General features: G+C 48.0%; 2 protein-coding genes across 4 annotated transcripts in view; both read left to right on the forward strand.

Moving 5' to 3' along the window:
• Positions 1-13,470, forward strand: part of nr4a3 (nuclear receptor subfamily 4, group A, member 3) — a 36,827-nt gene extending 23,357 nt beyond the window's left edge. For all 3 annotated transcript variants that reach the window (XM_064339727.1, XM_064339733.1, XM_064339720.1), the window contains 4 exons: positions 373-536; positions 1,094-1,293; positions 6,494-6,672; positions 11,339-13,470. In XM_064339727.1, coding sequence (XP_064195797.1) covers positions 373-536; positions 1,094-1,293; positions 6,494-6,672; positions 11,339-11,628 — 833 coding nt within the window. In that variant the 3' untranslated portion in view covers positions 11,629-13,470. The remainder of the gene's footprint in view (positions 1-372; positions 537-1,093; positions 1,294-6,493; positions 6,673-11,338) is intronic.
• Positions 13,471-19,467: 5,997 nt separating this feature from the next.
• The window catches only part of stx17 (syntaxin 17), a 28,588-nt gene continuing 25,999 nt past the window's right edge, over positions 19,468-22,056 (forward strand). The window contains exons 1-2 of the mRNA XM_064339747.1: positions 19,468-19,664; positions 20,774-21,081. Coding sequence (XP_064195817.1) covers positions 20,959-21,081 — 123 coding nt within the window. The 5' untranslated portion in view covers positions 19,468-19,664; positions 20,774-20,958. The remainder of the gene's footprint in view (positions 19,665-20,773; positions 21,082-22,056) is intronic.

Here is a 22,056-nt window from a genome sequence, read left to right on the forward strand (position 1 = left end):
TCCTCACTCGTAGAACTCTGTGGTATTTTGGTGATTACTGAACTTGCTAAACCATGCTATCGAAGAACAAAAGAAAAAAACAAAAACAAACACTTATTCTTAATTGTGGGGATCGGTTTTGGACATGTTGATTACATCCAGACCTTAATGGCCTAATCATAACCTAATTTTTTTTTTAAAGGAATTTTTGAAGGGATTTAAATCACAATTTTGTTAAATATGCCTCTTAATATTAGCCACACATACACACCCCCCAAAAAAATCAGCAAGTGCTCTGCAGTGCTTGGCCTGTCCAAAGCGTTCGGCCCGTTTGTAGTTGTGTTGTGATGCTGTTGAACTGGTTTGTCATCTTGCCCCTCCTGCTCCTCGCAGTGGTCAGGACAGATAACCTGAAAGGGAGAAGAGGTCGCCTACCCTCCAAACCAAAGAGCCCCTTGCAGCCAGAGCCATCTCCTCCCTCACCCCCCATCAGCCTCCTCAATGCCTTAGTGAGAGCGTACTCCCAGTCCACGCCCCGCGAGCTGGACTACAGTCAGGTAAGGCCCGACGGGGGGTGGGGGGGGGTGTCCGACTCTGCCACTCTACTGTCCTGGCCTCTCATCAAACTCGCTCTGCTCCTCTTTTCCTCTCCTCATGTCTCCCTCTGTCTCTGTCTCTCTCTCTCTTTCTTTCTCTTTCACTTTCTCTTTCTGTCTGTGTCATTGTGATACTTTGTAGTGTGAATGAAATGTTTAACTCTGTGCCTTAACTTAACCTAATTAAACACAGTTTTCGGTAATGTGACAGCTGAGTGATGTTTAGTTTTCTGCATTGCATTGGTTCACTGCTGTTCTAAGCACTGGTTTTCAGTTGGAATCCTCCTGTTTTAAAGAGTATTATTCCTGCCATGCAGGGCCAAGGGGTTCTCAGTTTCCATCCCTGAACCATCCTGTTAAATAGGATAGATATACGTTGTGTTACGTACAAATATTTAAAGTCCTCTGGAAGCCCACTGGCCCTTCTCCTTCCCACCAATTCAGTGCCCCTGACCTCCTGTCGCCCCCCCCCCAGTTCAGTTGCACTGACCCCCCACTTTCTCTCCCCCCCCCCACAGTTCAGAGCTACTGACCAGCCCACAGCCTCCTCGGACGCCCAGCACATCCAGCTGTTCTACCGGCTGCTGACCAGCTCCATGGAGGTGACGCGGAGCTGGGCCGACCGCCTGCCGGGCTTCTCCGAGCTGCTGCGCGACGACCAGAACCTGCTCATCGACTCCGCCTTCCTGGAGCTATTCGTGCTCCGATTGGCCAACAGGTCAGTCTCCTCCCTCCGTCTCCCTCCCCAGCTCCCCAGCTTTGCTCCGGCCCCGGCACTGCCAGCCCGATAAGCACGCCACCAGCGGAGCGGCGTAGCTCGACGCCGGGTTACGCAGCGAGACGGACGTGACGGGGCTCTCTGTGCGTATGCGTGCGCGCTTTGTTTTTGGTTTTTTCTCCCCGCGATGACGCCTCGGAGGCCGCTTTTCTCCATAAACCGCCGCGCCGCCCACCAGGCCCCTCTGTTCCGTTTGAGGATTTTTAAAACGCTGCCATCGCAGGCTGAGTCACGCCGGACCCGTGCGCAGTTTAAAAATGGATATTGTGTCCATGAAGAGAGGCGCAGGAGTAATTGAATAATTAACTTGTTGATTTATTTGCAGCGCGGGAGGTTGAGTGATTCAGTGCCAGAGCTGCGGAGATAATGAGTCTCTGCAGAGTAGTGGGCTTGTTACTGTAATTACACTCACACGCATACCCACACACACGCACATACACACACGCACACACACACACACACACACTCACACGCATACCCACACACACACACACACACACACATACCCACACACACATGCATACCCACTCACACGCATACCCACACACACGCACATACACACACACACTCACACCATACCCACACACACGCACACACACGCACATACACACACACACACACACTCACACGCATACCCACACACACGCACACACACACACACAATACACACACACACACACACACACATGCATACCCACACACACACACACACACACACACATGCATACCCACACACACACACACACACACATCATACCCACACACACACACACACACATGCATACCCACACACACACACACACACACACATACATACACACACACACACACACACACGCATGCACACACACGCACACACACACACACACGCATACCCATCCACACACACACACCCACACACACACATGCATACCCACACACACGCACACACCCACACACACACGCATACCCACACACACACACACACACACACATTGATAGCCCAAAACATGCATTTCCTTTCTATGGGAGGACATGGGCAGACGGTGCCAGCCCAGGGAGAGTCTGAGGCGTGGAATGCGCGAGCCGCGGACCGTCTGAAAGCTTGTGCATCACCGCCCCCATCAGGCCGTCCGTTTAACGCGGCTCGCGTCCCTGCAGTCGCGTCTCAAGCGCACACATGGGTCCTCAGGCAGCGACGTCCCTTTTCACTGTTCTTCAGCTCTCTCTCTCTAAGCGGCGATGGGCTCTCTCACCCGTGGCCGTCGGAGAGGTGGGGGGGGGGTGGCGGTTTGAGAGGCGCCTGCAGCGCGGGCCCAGAGCGCGAGTCGGGTTCGGCCGCGCGCGTTGCCGTGGGAGCCCCGCTGACCGGCCTGGGGAATGCGCCTGTTTAAATTTATGGGGCGGTAGCGGGGCAACGGGGGCCCAGCCAGGCCCACCGCCGTGGGGGCTCTCCCCCTTTTGTGTTAGCGGTTGTCCGGGACGGAGGCCCGTCACGCTGGAGCTCACTCGGGACAATCGCCCCACCCCCACCGCGCTGATCCCCTTTCTCCCCCACCAGCCCCACACAAAGGTGTTACAAGGACAGGGACCCCAGAACAAGGGAAATGACTGGCCTACAGTCAAAGCTCTGTTCCACCCACGGAGTACAGCCCTAGGTACAATAGGCAGTTGTTTTAGTTTCGCAGTTGACTAGTGGGTGGGGATGGAAGTAGAGTGGGTTTGTTGTCATAACTGACATCTTGGTCGTAGCTTCAGGAATCAAGCTATTCAGCAAAGAAATATATCTGTTTTATAACAGATAATTCAAGGCCTTCTTCCTCATTGACAGTGGAATTCTCAGCCATTCCATAAACTCACCCTTTTCGCAAATGCTCAGGGTTTTGGGAAGTGTTCTTTTGAGTTGTGCCTGTGCGAAGTTGGCCCGAGTCACAGGTGTGTCACGGGCCGGGGGGTGGGCGGTGATTCCACAGCCGCGCCGGGGGGCCGTAGGCCGGGGAACTCTGACTCAGTCGAGACCGGGGATTCAGCCGGGCCTACGTCACGCACCGGTACCTTCTGATGAACTCCCACAGCACGGGGCGAGACGCGGCACAGCCAGACAGCTGCTGCCTGCTCCCAGCGGCAGCCATCTTTTCCCGCCCCTCCCAGCTCGGAGAAGCCAGCCTGCTGGTGACTGGAGTCATTTCTGTTCTCCTTGTGGAAAGAGCTTGTTAGCAATGACAAGGAACCCGCCTCCCTGCTCACAGCACATAAAATTCCCTGAAAGAGACACTGTTTGCTTGCAAGCCTGCTCCCCCACAATTTCCCTACAGCCATGGCAGTGAAATAATAAGACATCTCAATTCCCGCTGTCAAAGGGGACTTTGTTCTGCGTCTCGCTGCCGAGCTTTCGCCGAGGAATCCGGCTGTTCCCACGAGCGCCGTCTCCCCTTTCACACTCCACCCTCGTAGCACATGGCCGCCGCCACCATATTGCGAGAGGAAGCACGATCGCAGCTCGCTTCGGCAAGCGACGCCTGGCGCTAAATTTGTCACCGGCTGATGAGGTTTGGACGCAGAAGGGCCTTCTGTCGCAGACGCGTCGCGACCCACGGACCGCAGCGTCGGGCGCACGCTTCCGGAGCGTCCCCGCGACTCTGTGACGCACTGGTGCGCGGTGCGCTGTACTTACCCCACCCCCCCATCTCTCCAAATATTTAATGGAAGCCGAAACACAAAGGAAGAGAAATGCAGGCAGTCCTCCTCTGCCCCCACCGTGACCCTGTGGAACAGTGACCCGAGAGGCTTGCATCTAAAGGCCTGTTCTGCTCAATACCCTCTCCTTGTCTCTCCTCTCCTCCAGAACAGAGAGCAATTTGTTTTTTCCATCTGTGAGAACTGATGTTACTGTCAGTTATTTATTGAGTTGTTAGGGAACAGGAGAGTTTCCGCAGTGACCGTTGGAGCTGAGGGGGAGGGGCCGTTCGTAGGAGGGCTCCATGGAACATATAGAAACAGTAAAACCTATGACATGCTATGAATTCTGAAGAGCTGGGGTAACACACCACCAGCTATTCAAATGGGCAATTGTGTAGCGTGGCTGAGCCGTATGGTGCCACCCACTATGCGGAATCTGTTCTGCAAGGTTATAATTAGGCACAGCAATATTTAATGTACACTTGGTTAAACATGGATAATTGCTGTTTCCATAAAACTGGACTTTCTACTGGCAGCTCAGAGGGTGCTCATCAGAGCAATTATCGGCGCTTGTAGAGCATGACCCACAACATAAGTTAAGGTGTTAAAGCAGCGAGGAGATTTCAGACAAGCAGTCGTGGCAGAACTCTGCAAAAAGCAATTAAAATGGCTGAATTGGGGCTAACGTTGTGGGGAGGCTAAAGGCACCCGGCTTAGGGATGTTTGGTGCCTCAGTGTGCGGTTCTACTGAGCGCCTTCTGTTCCCTCGGTCCAATATCGCTCCCTGCCTAAAAAATTCCCCACACCCCTCCCTGACCTCCACTTATTACCCCATTATGCCTTGCTCTGCCCCTGCTCTCCCACTTTTGCCCTGTACCCCCACCACCCCACTGCCTTTGCTGTCCACATCTGGAGCCTCCAGCCTTTAATATGTACTGACTTGTGCTGCCTGCCTCCAGGGCAGATGAGGGGGGAACTTAAATCCATTAGTCAGTATTAATAAAGCACATGTTTCCTGATTAGCCGCACCCCAGGGCAGCAGACACAGCCGGGGTAATGAGCTTTTAATATTCCTTGCCACTTGTGTCCCTTTCCCTCTGCAAATGGTGAGAGGGAGAGAGAGAGACTGTGTGTGTGTGTATGTGTGTGTGTGAGAGAGGGTATGGGTCAGAGTGTGTGTGACAGAAAGAGTTTGTATGTGTGTGTTTGAGAGAGAGTGTGTCTGTGTGTCTGTGAGGGAGTGTAGGTCAGAGTGTGTGTGACAGAAAGAGTGTGTATGACTGTGTGAGAGTGTGTGTGACAGAAAGTGTGTGATATAGAGTGTTTGTGAGCATGTCTGTGAGTGTATGAGTATGCATCTCTCTTCAAAAAAAAATGGAAAGAAGCAAAGGGAAACAGAGCCTGAGAATTGAAGGAAATGTTCTATTTATGTTGCTTCAAAAGTAAAATTCAAACTTCTTTCATACAAAGGAAATTGATTGGAAATAAATTGATAACAATTTTGTATTTCTTCTTGAATCTTACAAAATGGAACCAACAGAAATGAAATGCTGGAAAAAATTGTTCTATGCAGTAACTGTTCATAAACTTAGAAATAACACTCCCATATACAGTGAAATGCAAAACTATTGGGACAGTGACACATTTTTTGTCATTTTGGCTCTGTGCTCCAGCACATTGGATTTGAAATAAAACAATGCACATGAGGTTAAAGTACAGACTGTCAGCTTTAATTTGAAAATGTTTACATCCATATCTGGTGATCCCTGTAGGAATCACAGCCCTTTTTTTACATAGTCCCCCCATTTTATGGGAGCAGATGTAATTGGACAGTTGACTGCTCAACTGTATTTTGGCCAGCTGCTTGTCTTTGCAGCATTAATCCATGCACTGGAAATCTAATAAAAGGTCTAGGGTTGATTCTAGGCATTTGCAAAGGTTAACAGACAGACGAGACTAGTATTAATCTCGACTAAAGTTATGGAAAGAGGAAAGTGAGAGAAAGAAAGGAACTGCTCATAATCCAAAGCACCCCCCTTCCTCCTGTGAAACATTGTGGATTCCAGGAACATTTTTAATAGGTTTATTTCGGAAAACACAACTTTAATTACTTGCATTCCTATCTTTGATATGTGGTTCTCACCAGTGCTCCTAATTTGCCGTTATTTTAATTGTTTCCGTGCCCAGTGTCTTAAAATCTGAATGGTGAGGGCCAATGGGAGCTCAGGTTGTTAATATGTGATTCCTCACATGCCCTTCCATTGTTGTTGTTGCCAATACTCATTGCAAAACTGCGACCATTTCTGAGGAAATTTGTTAATGAGAGCAAGAGGACTGATGCTGTTCCTTGCAGAGGAAAAAGAAAATCCAGCTGAACAAAGCCAGTTGTGCACCCTCAGAGAGGAGCTGAGATCAACATAATGATGACAGTCACGAGGCTGAATCAGTCTGAAACCGTCGCTTTCCCCTTGTTGTGCCGCAGGTCCGTTATCCCAGAGGACAAGTTTGTGTTCTGCAACGGGATGGTTTTGCACCGGTTCCAGTGCCTTCGGGGGTTCGGGGAGTGGCTCGACTCCATCCGGGATTTCTCCTCCCACCTGCAGAGCCTTAACCTGGACGTGTCGGCCTTCGCCTGCCTGGCCGCGCTGGTCATGCTCACAGGTAACTACCCGCTTCCCTTCCCTCCCCCCCACCCCAGCCTCCAACGTAACTCCCGTCCTCGACGGGATCCTCGCCGCGCCCGCGTTCGAGCCTTTAATGCGCCGTGGCCAGCCGCTCGCGCGCGACGGGCGATTACCGCGTTTCCGCGCGCGTTCGGCGCCGCCTCTCTTTGTGCAGGCGGTGATTAATTAGTCTTTCTTCCGCCGCTCTCTCTGGCCGCGCGCGCGGCCCGGAGCGCGATTGTTCGGCTGATTCGAGGCGCGGTGTCAGGTGCAGGTGCGCGGCAGGTGCCGCCGGAGATCGAGCGCATCTGCTCCGGCGCAGATGGCCGGCGCTCTGATGCAATTAGAGCCGGAGTGTGAAACGCCGGCCGCCCGCGGCAGACGCCGTCTTTCCCGCGGTGGGTGCCGGTGTGAGAGCACCTGAGAGAGAGAGAAAAGAGCGCTTCTGCTAGCAATGATTTATTCTGCCGAAGCTCATCTGACATGTGGAAACAATTTTTGGGCTTGTGTGTGTTTTTATTTTCTTTTCTTTTTTCTTACACACGCAGTTCACTGCTTCCCCTCTGATTCCTGCTCTCAGAATTTTTGGTTTAGCTGAATTTGTTTTCTTTGGCTCTTATAAAGCTGACCAGTGACTTCAGAAAACAGGGACTTTTATTTTGGCAACGTGGTGTGGAGATGGCAGGGGAAGTAGAAGGCTAGGGGCAGTGTAGCAGTGGTGAGTGGAAATGGTGACTGGCACGAAGGTGGCAAAGGACATAATGACAGCATTTGGGGCAATAAATGAGGACTGTGTGGGTCACAAAGAGATGGGCATGAGATGGGCTGTAAGACGAGCAGGAATGGGGACACAGGGAAGACCTCAGAGGGATTTAGTAGAACAAGAGCTGGGAGAGATGGGGGAACCTCAAATGTCACATCTCCTCTCGCACACAGAGACAGATGCATCATTAGAACTACAGAGCACATAAGAACTCTATACAGTGCTGCAGCAAGCGTCAGGACACAGTCCTGGGCATTCAACTCACACCTTACCTATAGTATGCCCTCAATTCAATTTAATTCAATTTATACTTATTTGTATAGCACTTTTTACAGAGACACTGTCACAAAGACGCTTTACAGTGGAAATACAAAAGAAAATTGGGCAAAAATCTTTGGAGGAACCCGGTTATAGGGGGGCCCATCCACCGCTGGCTAGCCCGGTGTAAAGATAGAGTGAATGGTAACAGAAATGTCATGAGGGGTCTAGCAGAGTCAGATGTAGTTAAATTAACTGGTAAAGTAGGCAGTCCAAGCAGAGAGATTCAGAGGGGTTGGGTGATGCATCTTGGCCTCCAGGTTGCATCATGGAGTGGGCTTGAACCAGGAGAGGGACAAGGCTAGAGCGGTCTACAAACTCAGGGTGGGGGAAGGGGCGGAAGCCCCCGGGAAGAAAACAGAGAAGAAGAAGGATTAGGCAGTATATAATTATGAGATTAACTGCTGCATACGTAGAGAGCTGAGTGTAATATGGAAAAGCCCCAGTGCGCTATGCTATGGCTGCATATCTAAGAGATGTGAAGAAAGGAGGTATACACAATCATGAGAGTGATCCTGAACAGACAGTAGCTCAACAAGGCACAGGACAGCGAGCCTGAGTGTTTGCATGCAGTGACAGGGCAACAGCAGAGCATTCCCCCAAGTATACCTGTTACATGTGTTAAAGTAAATATTGAGAGGTCTTTCAGGAGCATCGCTGTTTGTGGACGCTGCTTCGCTCTAATCAATTTGTACAAATGCAATAACGCCGTAATAACAGCATTTGTGAATAAATCCGCAATTTACTGTGAACGCACCCGGTCACCACCGGGTGAAGAACGCTCCATTACGGTAGAAACATATAATGCGGAATTAAGTTCTTCTTTTGCGGGTCGTGTTTGTGTTTGTGCGTGTTGCCTAGTGACAGACACTGAAAAACCTGCAGGAACGGGCTCCTGATGAATGGCAAATGTGGCCGGATCGATGGATTGAATAAGTGTGTGTGAATAAGCACAGCAGGGAGATTAGCTTTGGACGACAGCGGCCTGAGGATACGAAGGTTCACGGAGACAAGACAGAGAGAGGGAGGGAGGAAAGGAGGGAGGGGGGGAGGGAGGGAGGGAGGGAGGGAGGGGGGTGGGAGGCCATAGTGTTAAATCTCCCTTCCTTTCTTCTGGTGCCACACTGCCGCTTCTGACCTCCAGTCCCAGTCTTACAGTTCACTCTGTCCTCCTACAGTCTCCCTCTCTCCCTCTTTCTCTCTCTCCTTTAACCCATACCGCTCTTTTGCTCACTCTCTCTATTCCGTCTTCACGTTCTCTCTCTTTTCCACACACGCCCATCTGCCCATCCTTTTTTAGTCCGTTGTGCAACAAATGGGATTGGGAGAGTCAAGAATGCTCCCGTAAAATTAGAGAACAGTCCTTATCAGGAAAATGAGCCGAATTCCATCTTGTCTTGTGATGCTTTCGGAGTCAAATTTAGTCTCAAATTGGGTGGAATGTCTCCAGACACTGTCCGGTCTGTGGCGAGGTCAGGCGCTGGACGTATGGCGGGTCAGCGTCTTTGTGTTTCTGACTGCGTCGCCCGTGTTTTTGAAAGGGGGGGGGGGGGGAACAAGCAGAGCAGCCGCTTCCCCAGCCCCTGTGTGCTTTCCACAGCCCTCAGGTTTGCGCCGCGTCTCACGCTGATGCATCTCAGATCAAAGCCTCCGAGCCGGACGGTCGCGGCGCGGAGACGGCGAAGCAGCGCCGAGCGAGGCTTTGAGCCGGAGGACCCGCCGCGCGTAATGCAGGCCGCGGGGCCCATTTGGGTACACGCCGGCTTTGAAGTCGGTTCTGAGCGGGCTGTTGTTTGTTTGCCATGATTCACTGAGGGATCAAATGAGCGAACGTGCAAAAGAAATAAATAAATAAATGAAACTAAATGGAAACTCAACTCAAGAGGCGCTGCAGCCCGGGGCCCTGAGATGACAGCACCGGCCGCGCCGCCGAACCTCAAACTAAAAACGTCTCTCCCCCGACTCTTGGGTCGCGGGGAGAGCCGCCGTCTAATTTGACTTCCCGAGGGCGTGCAGCGGGACGCTCCGCGGACGCGTATTGGGCTGTCGGGGGGAAAGAGTCGCGGAGCTGTCGGGCGGCCCCCTCCCCCAAACGGCTACCACCTCCGGAGGAGCACTTAACTCTCTGGCGGAATCGACCGGAGCGCCATGGTGCTCTCCTCACAAATGGGCCGCCCGGCCGCGTCGATCCCGCCCCTCCATCGCCCGCGCGCCGCCGTGGCACTCCCGCCTATCGACTGCACTAAAAGTATTCGCCGCACAAAAAAGCGCCATTGATTACGTCCTGGGAGGTGGAGGGTGAAAAGAGAGGGAAAAAGAAGAGAGAGAGAGAGAGAGAGAGAAGCGAGAAATGGCGAGAGAGGGGGACGGAGAGAAAGACGGAGAGAACTGGTCGCTTCGAGAAAAGGAACAATGTGGTTCATGGTCTGGCGTTTCTGACAAGCCGGTCGTCATCGCTCTTTCCTCCTACAGCCTTTGTTTATTTCAGCATACCACCGCAGGTGGAAACTCCGCATGTCTGCGTGGCTAGCTGACCCCCCTTCCCCACCACCGAACCACACACGCACGCACACACACATTCTCTCTCTCACTCTCATGCGCACACACTCTTTCCATTGCTAACTGACCCCCTGTGGGGTACCTGTGGTTTGTATGGGGGAAATGGGGTCACAGAGAGATATTGACACAATGGTGGGAAAGGTTTTGATCTATACAGAAGTTGGGCAGTATGTTTGCAGCTGTCCTCATCAGGGAGTAGGAGTAGAACTTCCTTCGCAGTTTAGAGGACTCTACTCACCATGGGCAACCAAGTGAGGGTGGCACCAGCTCTGGCCCTCAGTCCCCTGCTCACAATCCCTACCTCACTCTGTCTGACAACAATTGCCTGTGAATTTCATGGCCTGGCTATAAATCGTATTCTTACTTTGTCAAAAAAAAAAAGGTAGACTTCACAGGCATTTCATTCCACCGAACATTTATTTGAAAGTATCAAGATATTTCATTTCTCTTTCTTTTCCTTTTTTGTTGCAGTTATTTATGTCTGGCAAGATTAAAAGGCTGTACACTCTGTTCTCTGTACAGCCACCGCGGAATAAATTAGTATCACATTAACAAGCCCCCTGGTCTAAAGCCCTTGCCTGTGCCTTGACTGCGGGGTTGCCATGGCAAACTTAATTTGTGAGAGGCCTAATCGTGTTTGGCTGCTCAGAGTGCTGTATAATCCTGTTAATTGTTGAGCGTCGGGTGCTTGTGTTTGTGTCTGGCTCTCGGAGCGGTGCGGTGTGTGGTGGCATGCAGTGGGACAGGAGAGGGGCACCGGGGGGTCAGGGGTGTGAGCCGGAGCGAAGGATTCACCCCCACAAAGGAGGGTTTCTCAGCCGCTTGTGTTTTGAGATTTATTGTCAAAAGTGCGTAACGTTTACAACATTTACAATGTGTTTACAGCGATTCGCTTGCCATGTTCATGTCTGGAATGAGATTGAGCTGCCATAAAATTCTCACCAGTACGCTTGAGCCCATGATTTATCTCCCCTTGTTTCTCTCCCCTCCCTCCGTCTCTCTCCCCCTCTTTTTCTCTCTCCAGAACAGTGCCCGGGATTAAAAGAACCAAAGAAAGTGGAGGAGATCCAGAACAAGATCATCTGCTGCCTGCGCGATCAGCTGGGCTTCGGAGCGGGCGTGCCCGTGGGCGGGGCGGGCGGGGCGGGCGGAGCCTCCAAGGCGCCGGCCTCGCTGAGCCGGGTGCTGAACGTGCGGGCGGAGCTGCGCTCCCAGCGCACGCAGGGGCTCCAGCGCATCTTCTACCTGAAGCTGGAGGACCTGGTGCCGCCGCCGCCCGTCATCGACCGCTTCCTGGACACGCTGCCGTACTGAAGGAGGCCTCAGCCAGCAAGCCGCGCCCGCTAGCCCCGCCCCTCGCCCCGCCCCCCTCGCTGCACGGCACAGCGGGCGTCTCCCGCTCTTCTCCGCCCCCGTGGAGACGCCGCCGCCACTGTCAGAAGCCCCGCCCTCAGCGGCTGTGAATTGGCTCAGAGGGCCCCAAGGCCCCAAGGCCCCAAGGCCCCGATCCGGAGAAAGCGAGGAGATCCACTCACCTCTTTCAGCCTGGATAAAATCCTGTGGTCCAAATGAACTCTCAGACCGGGTTTAAATTTGTTGTCATAATTTTTTTAATCAATCAATTGCTTTCTATTTTCTATCTCTTCTTTGTTTTTCCCCATCTGGGGGGGGAGGGGAAGTAATCATTGGCAAACTAAAGAGGGGAAAATAGACGTTCCCCTGTCTGAGTTAGGTTTTTTCCCCCTTTGCGATGGTGGGCAGCGTGATTTTAGCTGTTATTCTGTAGGGAGTTTTTTTGTGGAAAAGACTCTGACCCAATCTGGTCTCTGAGACAGGTTGGCATGCACTGTTAGAGCTACACCTGTAGTGCAGTTGTGTGTAATATAACGTCCCGAAGTTTTTATTTCGGGTAATCAATGAACTCTGCGATTTATTTTTCCTTTTTTTTTCTTCAAAAAGTCAAGTCAGTGGATGTTTGTATCAAATTGTATCGCAGGCCAAGAGCATCATATGTGGATGTCTTTGGTGCATTCAGATTATGTAAGGTTCCTCAATACATGGGCAGCCATGTTCTGTCTGTGGTCAAGACTTAACATATTTTACAGAGTGAATAAAAACGAATACATACGAACACACACGGCAAGTTCATAATGGCAGTTTGCTCCTGTATTTTAAGTGCAATTTCTTAAGTGCTATCTTAAACAAGAGAGAGTGATTCTCATTACTTTATCAAACTCTAAATTATTTTAATACTAAAACACAGAAAGTAAAAGAGTTTAACGGTTTTAAAACAAAACAAGAAAAAAAGCTAAATAAACAAGAGATAATAGCCAATCGATCGCACTAACTTTTGATGACGGAGTTCCACAAACTTGAATTTGCTGTAGCAGTTTTTTAGGAAACTGATCTTAGGGGTGAGACAACGGAATTGGGAGCGCTGAGAAGGTGTAGACAGATAAAATTAGGCTTAAAGCACTTAGACCTTCACTGAGAAAGTTGGAGGCAAAATTGGGAAGTGGTCTGTTCATGGTCTCTCAGGAGGATGGACATCTGGGTGGTTGACTTAGGGGGTAGAGGGAACAGGATCGAGGGCCTATGGCAGGACATCGAGGACTGGCACGATACATTCCGCATTCATACTCTTTTTTTGTATGTTTATATTGTTGATGCCATTTATTAAGATGACAGAATTTGTTGCATAATGTCTTTATTTGTACAAAAAAGGAAAAAAAAGATTATATGCATGGTATATTGTATTGGCTTCGCCTGTATTTATTGCAAAGACTGTCAGCCCTACTTAGCTCTGTTCTTAACTCAGTGCTAACCAAGGGCTTGATTGCACACTGACTTCAAGAGTTCAAGCAAACAAAACAAAATGGCAGTGGTTTTAAGTAACAGAAATCAAATTATATAAATATATAAATATATATATATTATATATACAAAACTAATATTTTGAAGTGTTTTTATCTGATAGCTTTTTCAAATATTGTGGTACGAGTTGTGAATTGTTTTTTGAAGAAGAGAAACAAAAAGAAAAAAGAAAAATACTTTTTTCAATGTCCTTGGTTTCTTTTTCTGTTTCGTTTTTTTTCCCCCCTTCGGTTCACTGGAGTTTCTGTTCAGCACTTTGAAATCATAAAATAGTACTGATTATTTTGTCTGAGAGTGTTGTGTGTTTGTTTGTGGACCTTCATCTCACCACAAATGGGTTTTCATAAGTATTGATAGTTAGTACTGGGGGAAAAAACCCACTCCATTTCTTGGCTTGCAATACTAATATCCAGCAAAAATTATTGAACGGATTATGCAACAATGGCCAAGGAAGACAGAAACCAGCCTTTCTCAGGGTTCATATTTACATTTTCAGAATATTCTGGAATTGAGTCACCAGTGATGTAAGTTTGATGCTAAATTTGTTGGTGGTGCTCGCTTCTTGGATACAGTGTTAGAACCTCAGAAATACCCTCGCCGGCATTGGTCGAGTCACTTTACTGAGGTCCAGCAAAGGTGTTTCAGTCCCAGCTTCCTCGTCAACCGCAGTTGGTCCCTAGTTGCATGGTCCCTATCTTGCATGTGTCACACACACGTGTGTATACAGTATGCAGCGAAACATCAGCACATGGGCTGCTGTGCACAGAGGGATCATTTCTCCAGTAGATGCGTCAGGTGAACCTCTTTATGCCCCTCCTATTTAAAGCATTATTTCATGGAAAAAAGGTGCATTCACCTGAGGCAGATAATAATGTAAAGCCTAACCAAAAGCAGGATCCTCATTTCTTTGGAAGTTGTTTATTTGTTGCACTCAATAAGCACTGCCCAGAGAGAATAAAATAAACAGCACTTACATACCACATTTAGCACAGCACAGCAATGGAGAACATTGACATTTTCGGCTTTTGACAGGGCAACATACACCTTTTACCATTTTTAAGGGTAATTCTTTAACACAGTCAACAGCTTGTTCATATTTCAGGTTATTTCAGGACAGAGCGACTTACACATTTTACTAGTTTTAGTTTAGTTCTTCGACAGTTGACAACTGGAAATTCACCGAAGTGGTTCTGTTGAAGTCCATTGCTCAAGTGTACAAAGGCAGTGCCATGCACCAGATTCCATCCCACCACCTCATATTTATGGCACTGGTTCTCTATCCATTATCCTACGTAGCCACACGGCGTACCTTCATTTGTTTAGAAGAACACAAGCCAATACACCAAATAAATATGTAAAATAATAAACTGACTCAACAAAATCAACTGAAAAAAAGATGGATTCCAAAGTTCCAAATAGTTTGCCTTCATTTATAAGTACTCATAACCTACGCTGTTTAGGGATGCTAATGTTTGATACAATTCTCTTGCATTCCCATGACTTGAAGCCACAATTACTGTGAACTGAGAAAGGACTACAAAAAAGAGGATTTCAGGTTGCCAGTGGAATTGACCTACTATTGTCTTCCCACGCACAGGAAGATAAAATATATTCTAAGTGCACCATGAGATATGTGAAATAATCCCACAACTAACTGTGAACAACATTTAATGTTGTGCGCATACACACACACACACACACACACACACACACAACAGATTTGTCTTGATATGAATAGGGTGAAACCTGAGCTGAAACGAAGTTGTCAGTCATGTACATGTAAATTTACCAGGTCTGACAGATACCAGATACCCCTTCAGCGTTAATTAAAAAGTCCCATCCCATTAGAGCAGATGAGAACTGGTCACACCTTAAAGGGGTTAGCAGCTCTCTGCGAGGGCCAGAGGGTGAATGGGGGAGAGGTGGGGGTTAAATCCCTTTCGACCCGGCCAAGGAAGGGGGGGAGGTTGGGCCAATGTAATATTAAACAGCCGTGAAGAAGCCTCTATTAAGCGCACTCCTCTCATCCAGATGGCTGGCATGCTCCTGTTTATCCTGGGGTGCGCGGCACCTGTGACGCATAGGCACCTGTCAGTGGCGCTCTGACTGGGGAGCGTGACATCCTCTCCTGCGCTTGTCATGCACTGGTTTTAGACACAACAAAAAGGAACGCCCCCAAAATCCTCACAACACCCCTTTACCGATTGTCCTACCTAGCAGTCCCCACTCGCTGTGATGAGCTTGGCTTGGCAGACATACAGGTCAACTCCAGCCTTCCCCATGAGCTGCGCTTCTATTCTTCCCTGCATTTCCGGGGCTGTGTCCGAATCAGCCTTCTAACTACTGTGTCCTTCAAGTTTGTACTGTCTACTAAGCTGTACTGTGAAGCTGCGTGTCATATTTATGGGACCAAAATGGTTGTTTACTTCCTAAAAAAAGTATGCTCTCTAATATACTCAGCAAAATCCCAGAAATAAGCATATTATGTTGGGATTTCCACTGGGCTCAACAACTTTCCTCAGTAGTAGGCAAGTGCACTGATTTGGACACGGCCCTGGTGTGACTGCAAAATTCCAGTTCCGCATGGTCTGTCCGCTTGTCTTCACCTGGCCTGCCATTTCCCCAGATTGCTTATCACACGAGACCTCTGGCACACATACCAGTATTATAGTAAACCTGTATGATCCTGCATTAGACTATGACAAGATGTACCCTGAGAGTCCACCAACGCGGCTCACCACAGCTGCATAAAACTGCTAATACACTGCTCATTGGCACCCTGGAGGCTGTATGAATTATTTAAATAGCCCAAGTTGGGAAATCAGTTGCAAGAAATCCTGCAGATGATGGGCCAGAATTAACAGTCCTGTTCCCTTTGCACAGAGTTAGAGTGCTCAAAGAGGGGATTAATTGGGGGGTGGGGTGCTGCTGAAGAGTGGGATTAGTAAGGTTCTTATGAAGGAGACAACAAGCTACATTATTGGTGGCAAAAATGACAATGATTACCTGCTATGGAAAACATATCCAGTCCTCTACTGGGGCCATTAAATGACCCTTCTGTTGCAAGAGACTCTTTCTCCATACATTTACAGATCTTTTAAGCACCTCAAAACACTGTGGCTTGAGTGCCTTTTGATTTTCCTGTGGTTTGCAACAACCATCCTTGTGCCAGCCTAAAAGCACACAGAGACCTTCGAGCGAGTGTTGTGGCCTCACAATCCCCGCCCTGGTTTCACCCTGAGGCCCCAGAAGTGATGTGAGGACCATGTATGTCTACGGCATCACATGCCACCATTTTTGAAACTTTTTCGGTCAGAGCCCAGCTCTCATTCGGTGGCTTTCGGTGCACCCACGCGCTGGGACTCCCCAGAAACTGCACACGGAGTGCATCAGCCAAGGTTCTGATGGCCTCGAGCAGCCACATGTGTGGGGAGTGACAGACGCTCTGCAAAGCCTCCGTTTCCTTTTTAGAAACGGTCTGTAGGAGACGGTGGGGATGGCTTCTGATACGCAAGTGGCTGGAACTGAAAGAGGCAAGCACGCACGCTATCTGTCCCCCTTTGATGCGATGGTTATCGCTACTTCTAACCGAGAGACCGAAAGAGAGGGAGGAAAAGACAGAGAGAGGGAGAGACCTTGCTTTAATTCTAATATCTCAAGGGAGCAACGGTGAAGTTCAAATGCTAGGGGTCAAACGGGTTCGCTTTCAACCACATTTTCCATCCTCCTACTCTTTGGCTTTGTTATTCTGTGGCTGTACTGCAATACTTTCTCTCTCATTCAATGCTACTGCAGCGTTATCATGCTTATGGTGACATACCAGCAGCTTACTTCACCTCGTGTTGTATTGCTCCACTGCTGAACACTCACATTGAACACGCTTAATTTGTCTGGAAAAAGAAGATTTTTGTTTTCAACACAATCACATCATGTTACATCCGTGCAGCCAGGTGGTTATTCATTATTATTATTGTGTACTTGCTTTACTGACAGCCATACCAATGCATGTAATTTACATGTTATATATATCCTCCATTAAAAAGGATATACAAAATGATTTATATTCATCTTCTTGTAATGGGAAATGCTGTTCCAGGAGTTCTAGGTTGCCCCAAGTTGCATATTATGGGTACATTCTTTCGTACTAAGAATGTTGAACATACACTGTATACACATTGTTCTGAAAGAACATAAACCTCTGTTTTCAACAAGGGTAATTGATCAAGAGATTGGCTGTAACAAACACAGCATACCCAGGGGTTCCCCAGGACTGAGTTTGGGAACCACTGGCATAGAAGTGCAGGATGTACTTGTACCCCACTGAGTACATAATGGTATGAATATGAAATTTAAACAAATGCTTTTCTGTGATAAAAAGGCTTTACTAATTAATACACACTGAACAAACTCCACAATATCACATCTCCTGAGAAGTCGTGAGTCTGTGAATCACGATTAATCACGTTTAACCTTTCACTCAAGCCCTAACTGGTACTTTCCATGAACTGTTTTACAGTAACAGTTGTAAATATGAATTCAAATGAATTGGATTTTTTTTTTGATTGGTTGTTTTAATAGAATGATCAAAAGAGGGGAAGTTGCACTCTCTCTATCTGAAAATTATTACATTACATTACATTACAGGCATTTAGCAGACGCTCTTATCCAGAGCGACGTACAACAAGTGCATTGGTTCACGATGTAGAGGTGCAAAAGAAACACTAGAGTGAAGTAAGGATCGTAGTGCCAGAAGTGACCACATCGATCAGGACTCCAACCCTGTAGAGTAAGTAATTATGTTATCCAAACAATTTATTAAAGAATTTGTAATTCTGCAGTAGTTCGAGTTTAGGGGCGCAGGCAGCTGATTGTCCAGAGTAAGGAAATTGGTTTATACTTCATGGTCCTGATTGAATCCAGGCTGCGTCATTTCCAACTAAGTCCAGCAGGGGCAATGCATAATTAACCGTAATGCCACCCGTGAGGAAGGCCTTCTGTCCACAGAGCATTCCCATTCCACAATTTTCAACAGTGACACCTCTGGTCAGTTGTATACCTGGAATCTACCTGATCCAGCTGCACCGGTTGTGACATCCTTCCAGAACTATCTGTACACCTAAGCAAATGGATTGCAAGTAAAAGGAAGTGGCAGATAGTCGCATGCATTTTAGACCATACGCATACTAGTGCACACACTTTCTAATTTGAAGGAATGAAGTGGCACTGAGAGGACTGGCCCATGATCACAATATTTGGCTTTTCAAAACTGGCTCAAAAAAATGTAAAGGAAAATATTGCGTGGGGCCGTCTGGGTAGTGTAGAGGTATAAGCAGTCGCCTACCACCACAGAGACCCAGGTTCAATCCCCGGCAGCGGTACTTCCAGCTTGGTCAGACGTTCCTAATTGGCAGCGTTTGCGGGTGGGAAGCCGGTGAGGGTATGAGTCCTGATCGTTGCATTAGCGACTCCTACTGGTTGGTTGGAGCGCCTGTTCAGCAGGGAGGGGATCTGGGGGAGATAGAATGAACCTCCGCACGTGTTACGCTCTCCCAATGAAACTCCTCTCTGTCAGGTGAAAAGAAGCGGCTGGCGACTCCATATGTATTGGAGGAGGCATGTGGTAGTCTACACCCTCCCCAGACCAACAGAGGATAGCGCATCTACCAGGACCGTGGTAGATGCGCAGGGAATTGGTATAACGACTAAATTGCAGAGAAAATGGGAGAAAAATGGCAAAATATATATATATATATCGTGTGGAATGGTTGTCCCAGTGTCACATTCTCCACAACTACCAAGCTTACATGCAGCAAACACTACAAACCAGTTGATAGTCCACCATCTCCATTGAGCATTTAAGTGAAGAGGTGCAGCAGTTAGCAAGAGTGATGGCTTGTGGAATTATAGGTAGGCCTACATGTGGCATGCCCATAAAGCAGGGGTGCACAATCACATCCCACTGCTGACATCACCTCTACAGGCTGCTTTAGAGCAACGTGTGTAATAATATTAAATTTCCTTCTTTGCTTAAACAATAACCAATAAAGAAATGCGAAAATACTCCTCGTCAATAAAGGTTTTTTTTTTAATACACGAAAATTAAAACGATTGTTTTTGTGCTGAGAATGTACTTCTCTGCTCAGAATAAGAGTGATGAACCTTATTTATATGTACAAGCTATTCCATTAATTATTGAAAAAACGAAGGACCCAACGATACGAATTATGCTAAATTTGGCTGTATACCGGCAGTAGGCAAACTACTGTTCCAACCGGTTTCAACACAAGTTCGGAATCTCTTGTTACAGTTTTACTTTTAGGTCGGAAGAAATTGTCCGGTACACAAGGAAGAAACTGTGAATCTTGTTGTTTACTAAACAGAAAGTTAAAGCGTGGCAGCTGTTGACTTTCAGAGAACACAATTAAAAGCTTAAACCTTAGCCAACCTAATATGTTTTATTTTATCTAGCTCTAACGGTAAGTGTGTTCTGAGGATTCGTGTACTACTGGCAACGAAATGTTGGCGGTGACAGCTTGTTTGCATAAACGTAGCCTACGTGTGTTTGTTGTTAAGCCCGATAACCTGGAGACATTAGCTACCTAGTTAATTAATCAAATGAATTAAAGTTAAATTGGCAAGATACAATTACAGAAGTATAGCGAGCTGCCTTGCAAGTGATCTCTGGCTACAAATGGCTAGATAACCACAGAAGTCAGGGAAGCCAAGTTGATCCATTGTTACGTTGAAGTTGCTAGCTAGCACGTCGTTTATTAGCTGCCCAACTTTATGCATAGCTAACGTTTTGAAATCAAGTAAGCTAATTTGGTGACGAATAAAAGATTTAATTCACAAAGTTTCAAAGCCCATGATTTGTTTACGCATCAAGGGTTCTCGGGTGACATCTCACATAATGTAACTGGCTGCAGCTGGCTTTCTGTTCTCATTTGGCTACCTTAATAAATAGTATAGCTACTATTTTAAATTCTGGTTATAGCTAGCTGTTTGGATCTTTATATTGTAGATTGTATACTATGTGTTCATAATGCTAGCTAGCTAATTAATTTAATATTTATAGACGGTCAAATCTTTCTTGCTACGTAGCTGATAACTTACTATATCGACTTGCTTGCGCTAGCTAGCATGCTGATTTTGTTTATGATCAACGAACTTTAAAACACGTCCTACGGGCGATATCACCACCTGCGATAAATAATAATAATCACATTAAAACACAAATGGCCATCCAATTACATGCTTGTATTCATTGTCTGCAGCTTTTTCTTGTTTTGTTTACTGGTCTGTTATTGCAAAATAACAGAACAGTATAATATAATGCTGCGTGTTATGCAATAATGTAACAGACAACAGGATACATATAATAAATACAGGTATGCTCAGGGTACTTTCTGCCGTTTTGAATTATCATTAGAGTAAATTCCACCGTATGAAAATACACAACGATTTATTTGATAATTTAGTATGTATTTAGTGTGTATTGCGTATTTTGTAGCATAGACTAACTTAATTTAGAGGTGGTATGATTTTGTTTAGGTTCTAGGCAACTTCCATTTCTCTTGTATTCCAGCTCAGGTACCTGGTGTCTGAGTCCGTTGCCCATAGCAGCAGAGCTGAGTGTGACCGATGGGTTTGTGTGGGCTCAGTCTGTATCCTGTGGCCTGAATGTGAGGACGTGGTATTGCGCCGCGTGGGCTGCAGAGCTACCGGCGAGGCGGGCCGGCAGAGCCGGGCCTCAGCCGCTGCGACTGTAGCATGGCCGACGAGGCTGCGAAGTTGCCCTTGCGGCGCCTGGAGCCGCCGATCCACAAGTTCATCAAAGTGGCAATTCCCACGGACCTGGAGAGGCTGCAGAAACACCAGGCCAATATTGAGAAGGTAGAGGAAGCGACTCCTGCATTATCATAGGTGTGACAGGATGAGATACCCAACGTCGCCGACACGGCCAAAACAACAAGCCTATAGTACTGCATTTGGACTGCATTTTTTTAAATATAGCGCTTTTATCCAAAGCGCTTTACAATTGATGCCTCTCATTCGCCAGAGTAGTTAGGGGTTAGGTGTCTTGCTCAAGGACACTTCGACACGCCCAGGCCGGGGTTTTTTTTTGAACCGGCAACCCTCCGACTGCCAGATAATCGCTCTTACCTCCTGAGCCATGTCGCCCCATAGTAAATTCTGTCACAACAAAGATATGACTTGTATTAAACTGTGCGATACGTATATAGCATAGGTGTATAATGGTAAAACATTTTTTTACACCTGTACTACATATATGCAGTATACACTACATTTAATAAGTCATACAGATATCACAAGGTCTTTTCGTATGGGTGGAGTCATTCTCTGCCTGGTACCCACGGAGGACAGACTGAATCCCTTTTTTTAATCTGACTCTGGCTACAGTAGGTATGTAAATCACCCAGGCAAGTTGCCACTCTGCCTGGCCTGGCCTTGTGGCTGCCCTGGCAGGTTTTTGGTAGGGAGCGCCAACGGTTCCCCTCTCCTTCCACGGCCACGGGCGCGGAGGCCAGGTGGAGGATTAGGTGAAGGAGCCGGGGACGCGAGCGCTAGCACCTGCCGCTGTCAGCGGGGCGGAAGACAGGGCTCGGCGAGCGCTGGCCTGCTCCCTCACCCGGAAGCAGGCCTGCGGCCTCACATGGGCCAGCTGCCTGCTGCTTTTCAAGGGCTGGCAGCGCTGCACAGCGCTTTCAGACCCTGACTGCAGGGCGCAGGGAAGCATCGTCTGCCGCTCAGACACTTTCACGTGTAAGTCACTTTGCCCATCCTGCGCCAATACAGGGATGTGAACGGGATTCACTCCCAAACAGCCCACCGCCCAAATTTAGCCTG

Source organism: Anguilla rostrata, chromosome 1 (assembly GCF_018555375.3).
Source record: "Anguilla rostrata isolate EN2019 chromosome 1, ASM1855537v3, whole genome shotgun sequence".
Classification (NCBI taxonomy): domain Eukaryota; kingdom Metazoa; phylum Chordata; class Actinopteri; order Anguilliformes; family Anguillidae; genus Anguilla; species Anguilla rostrata.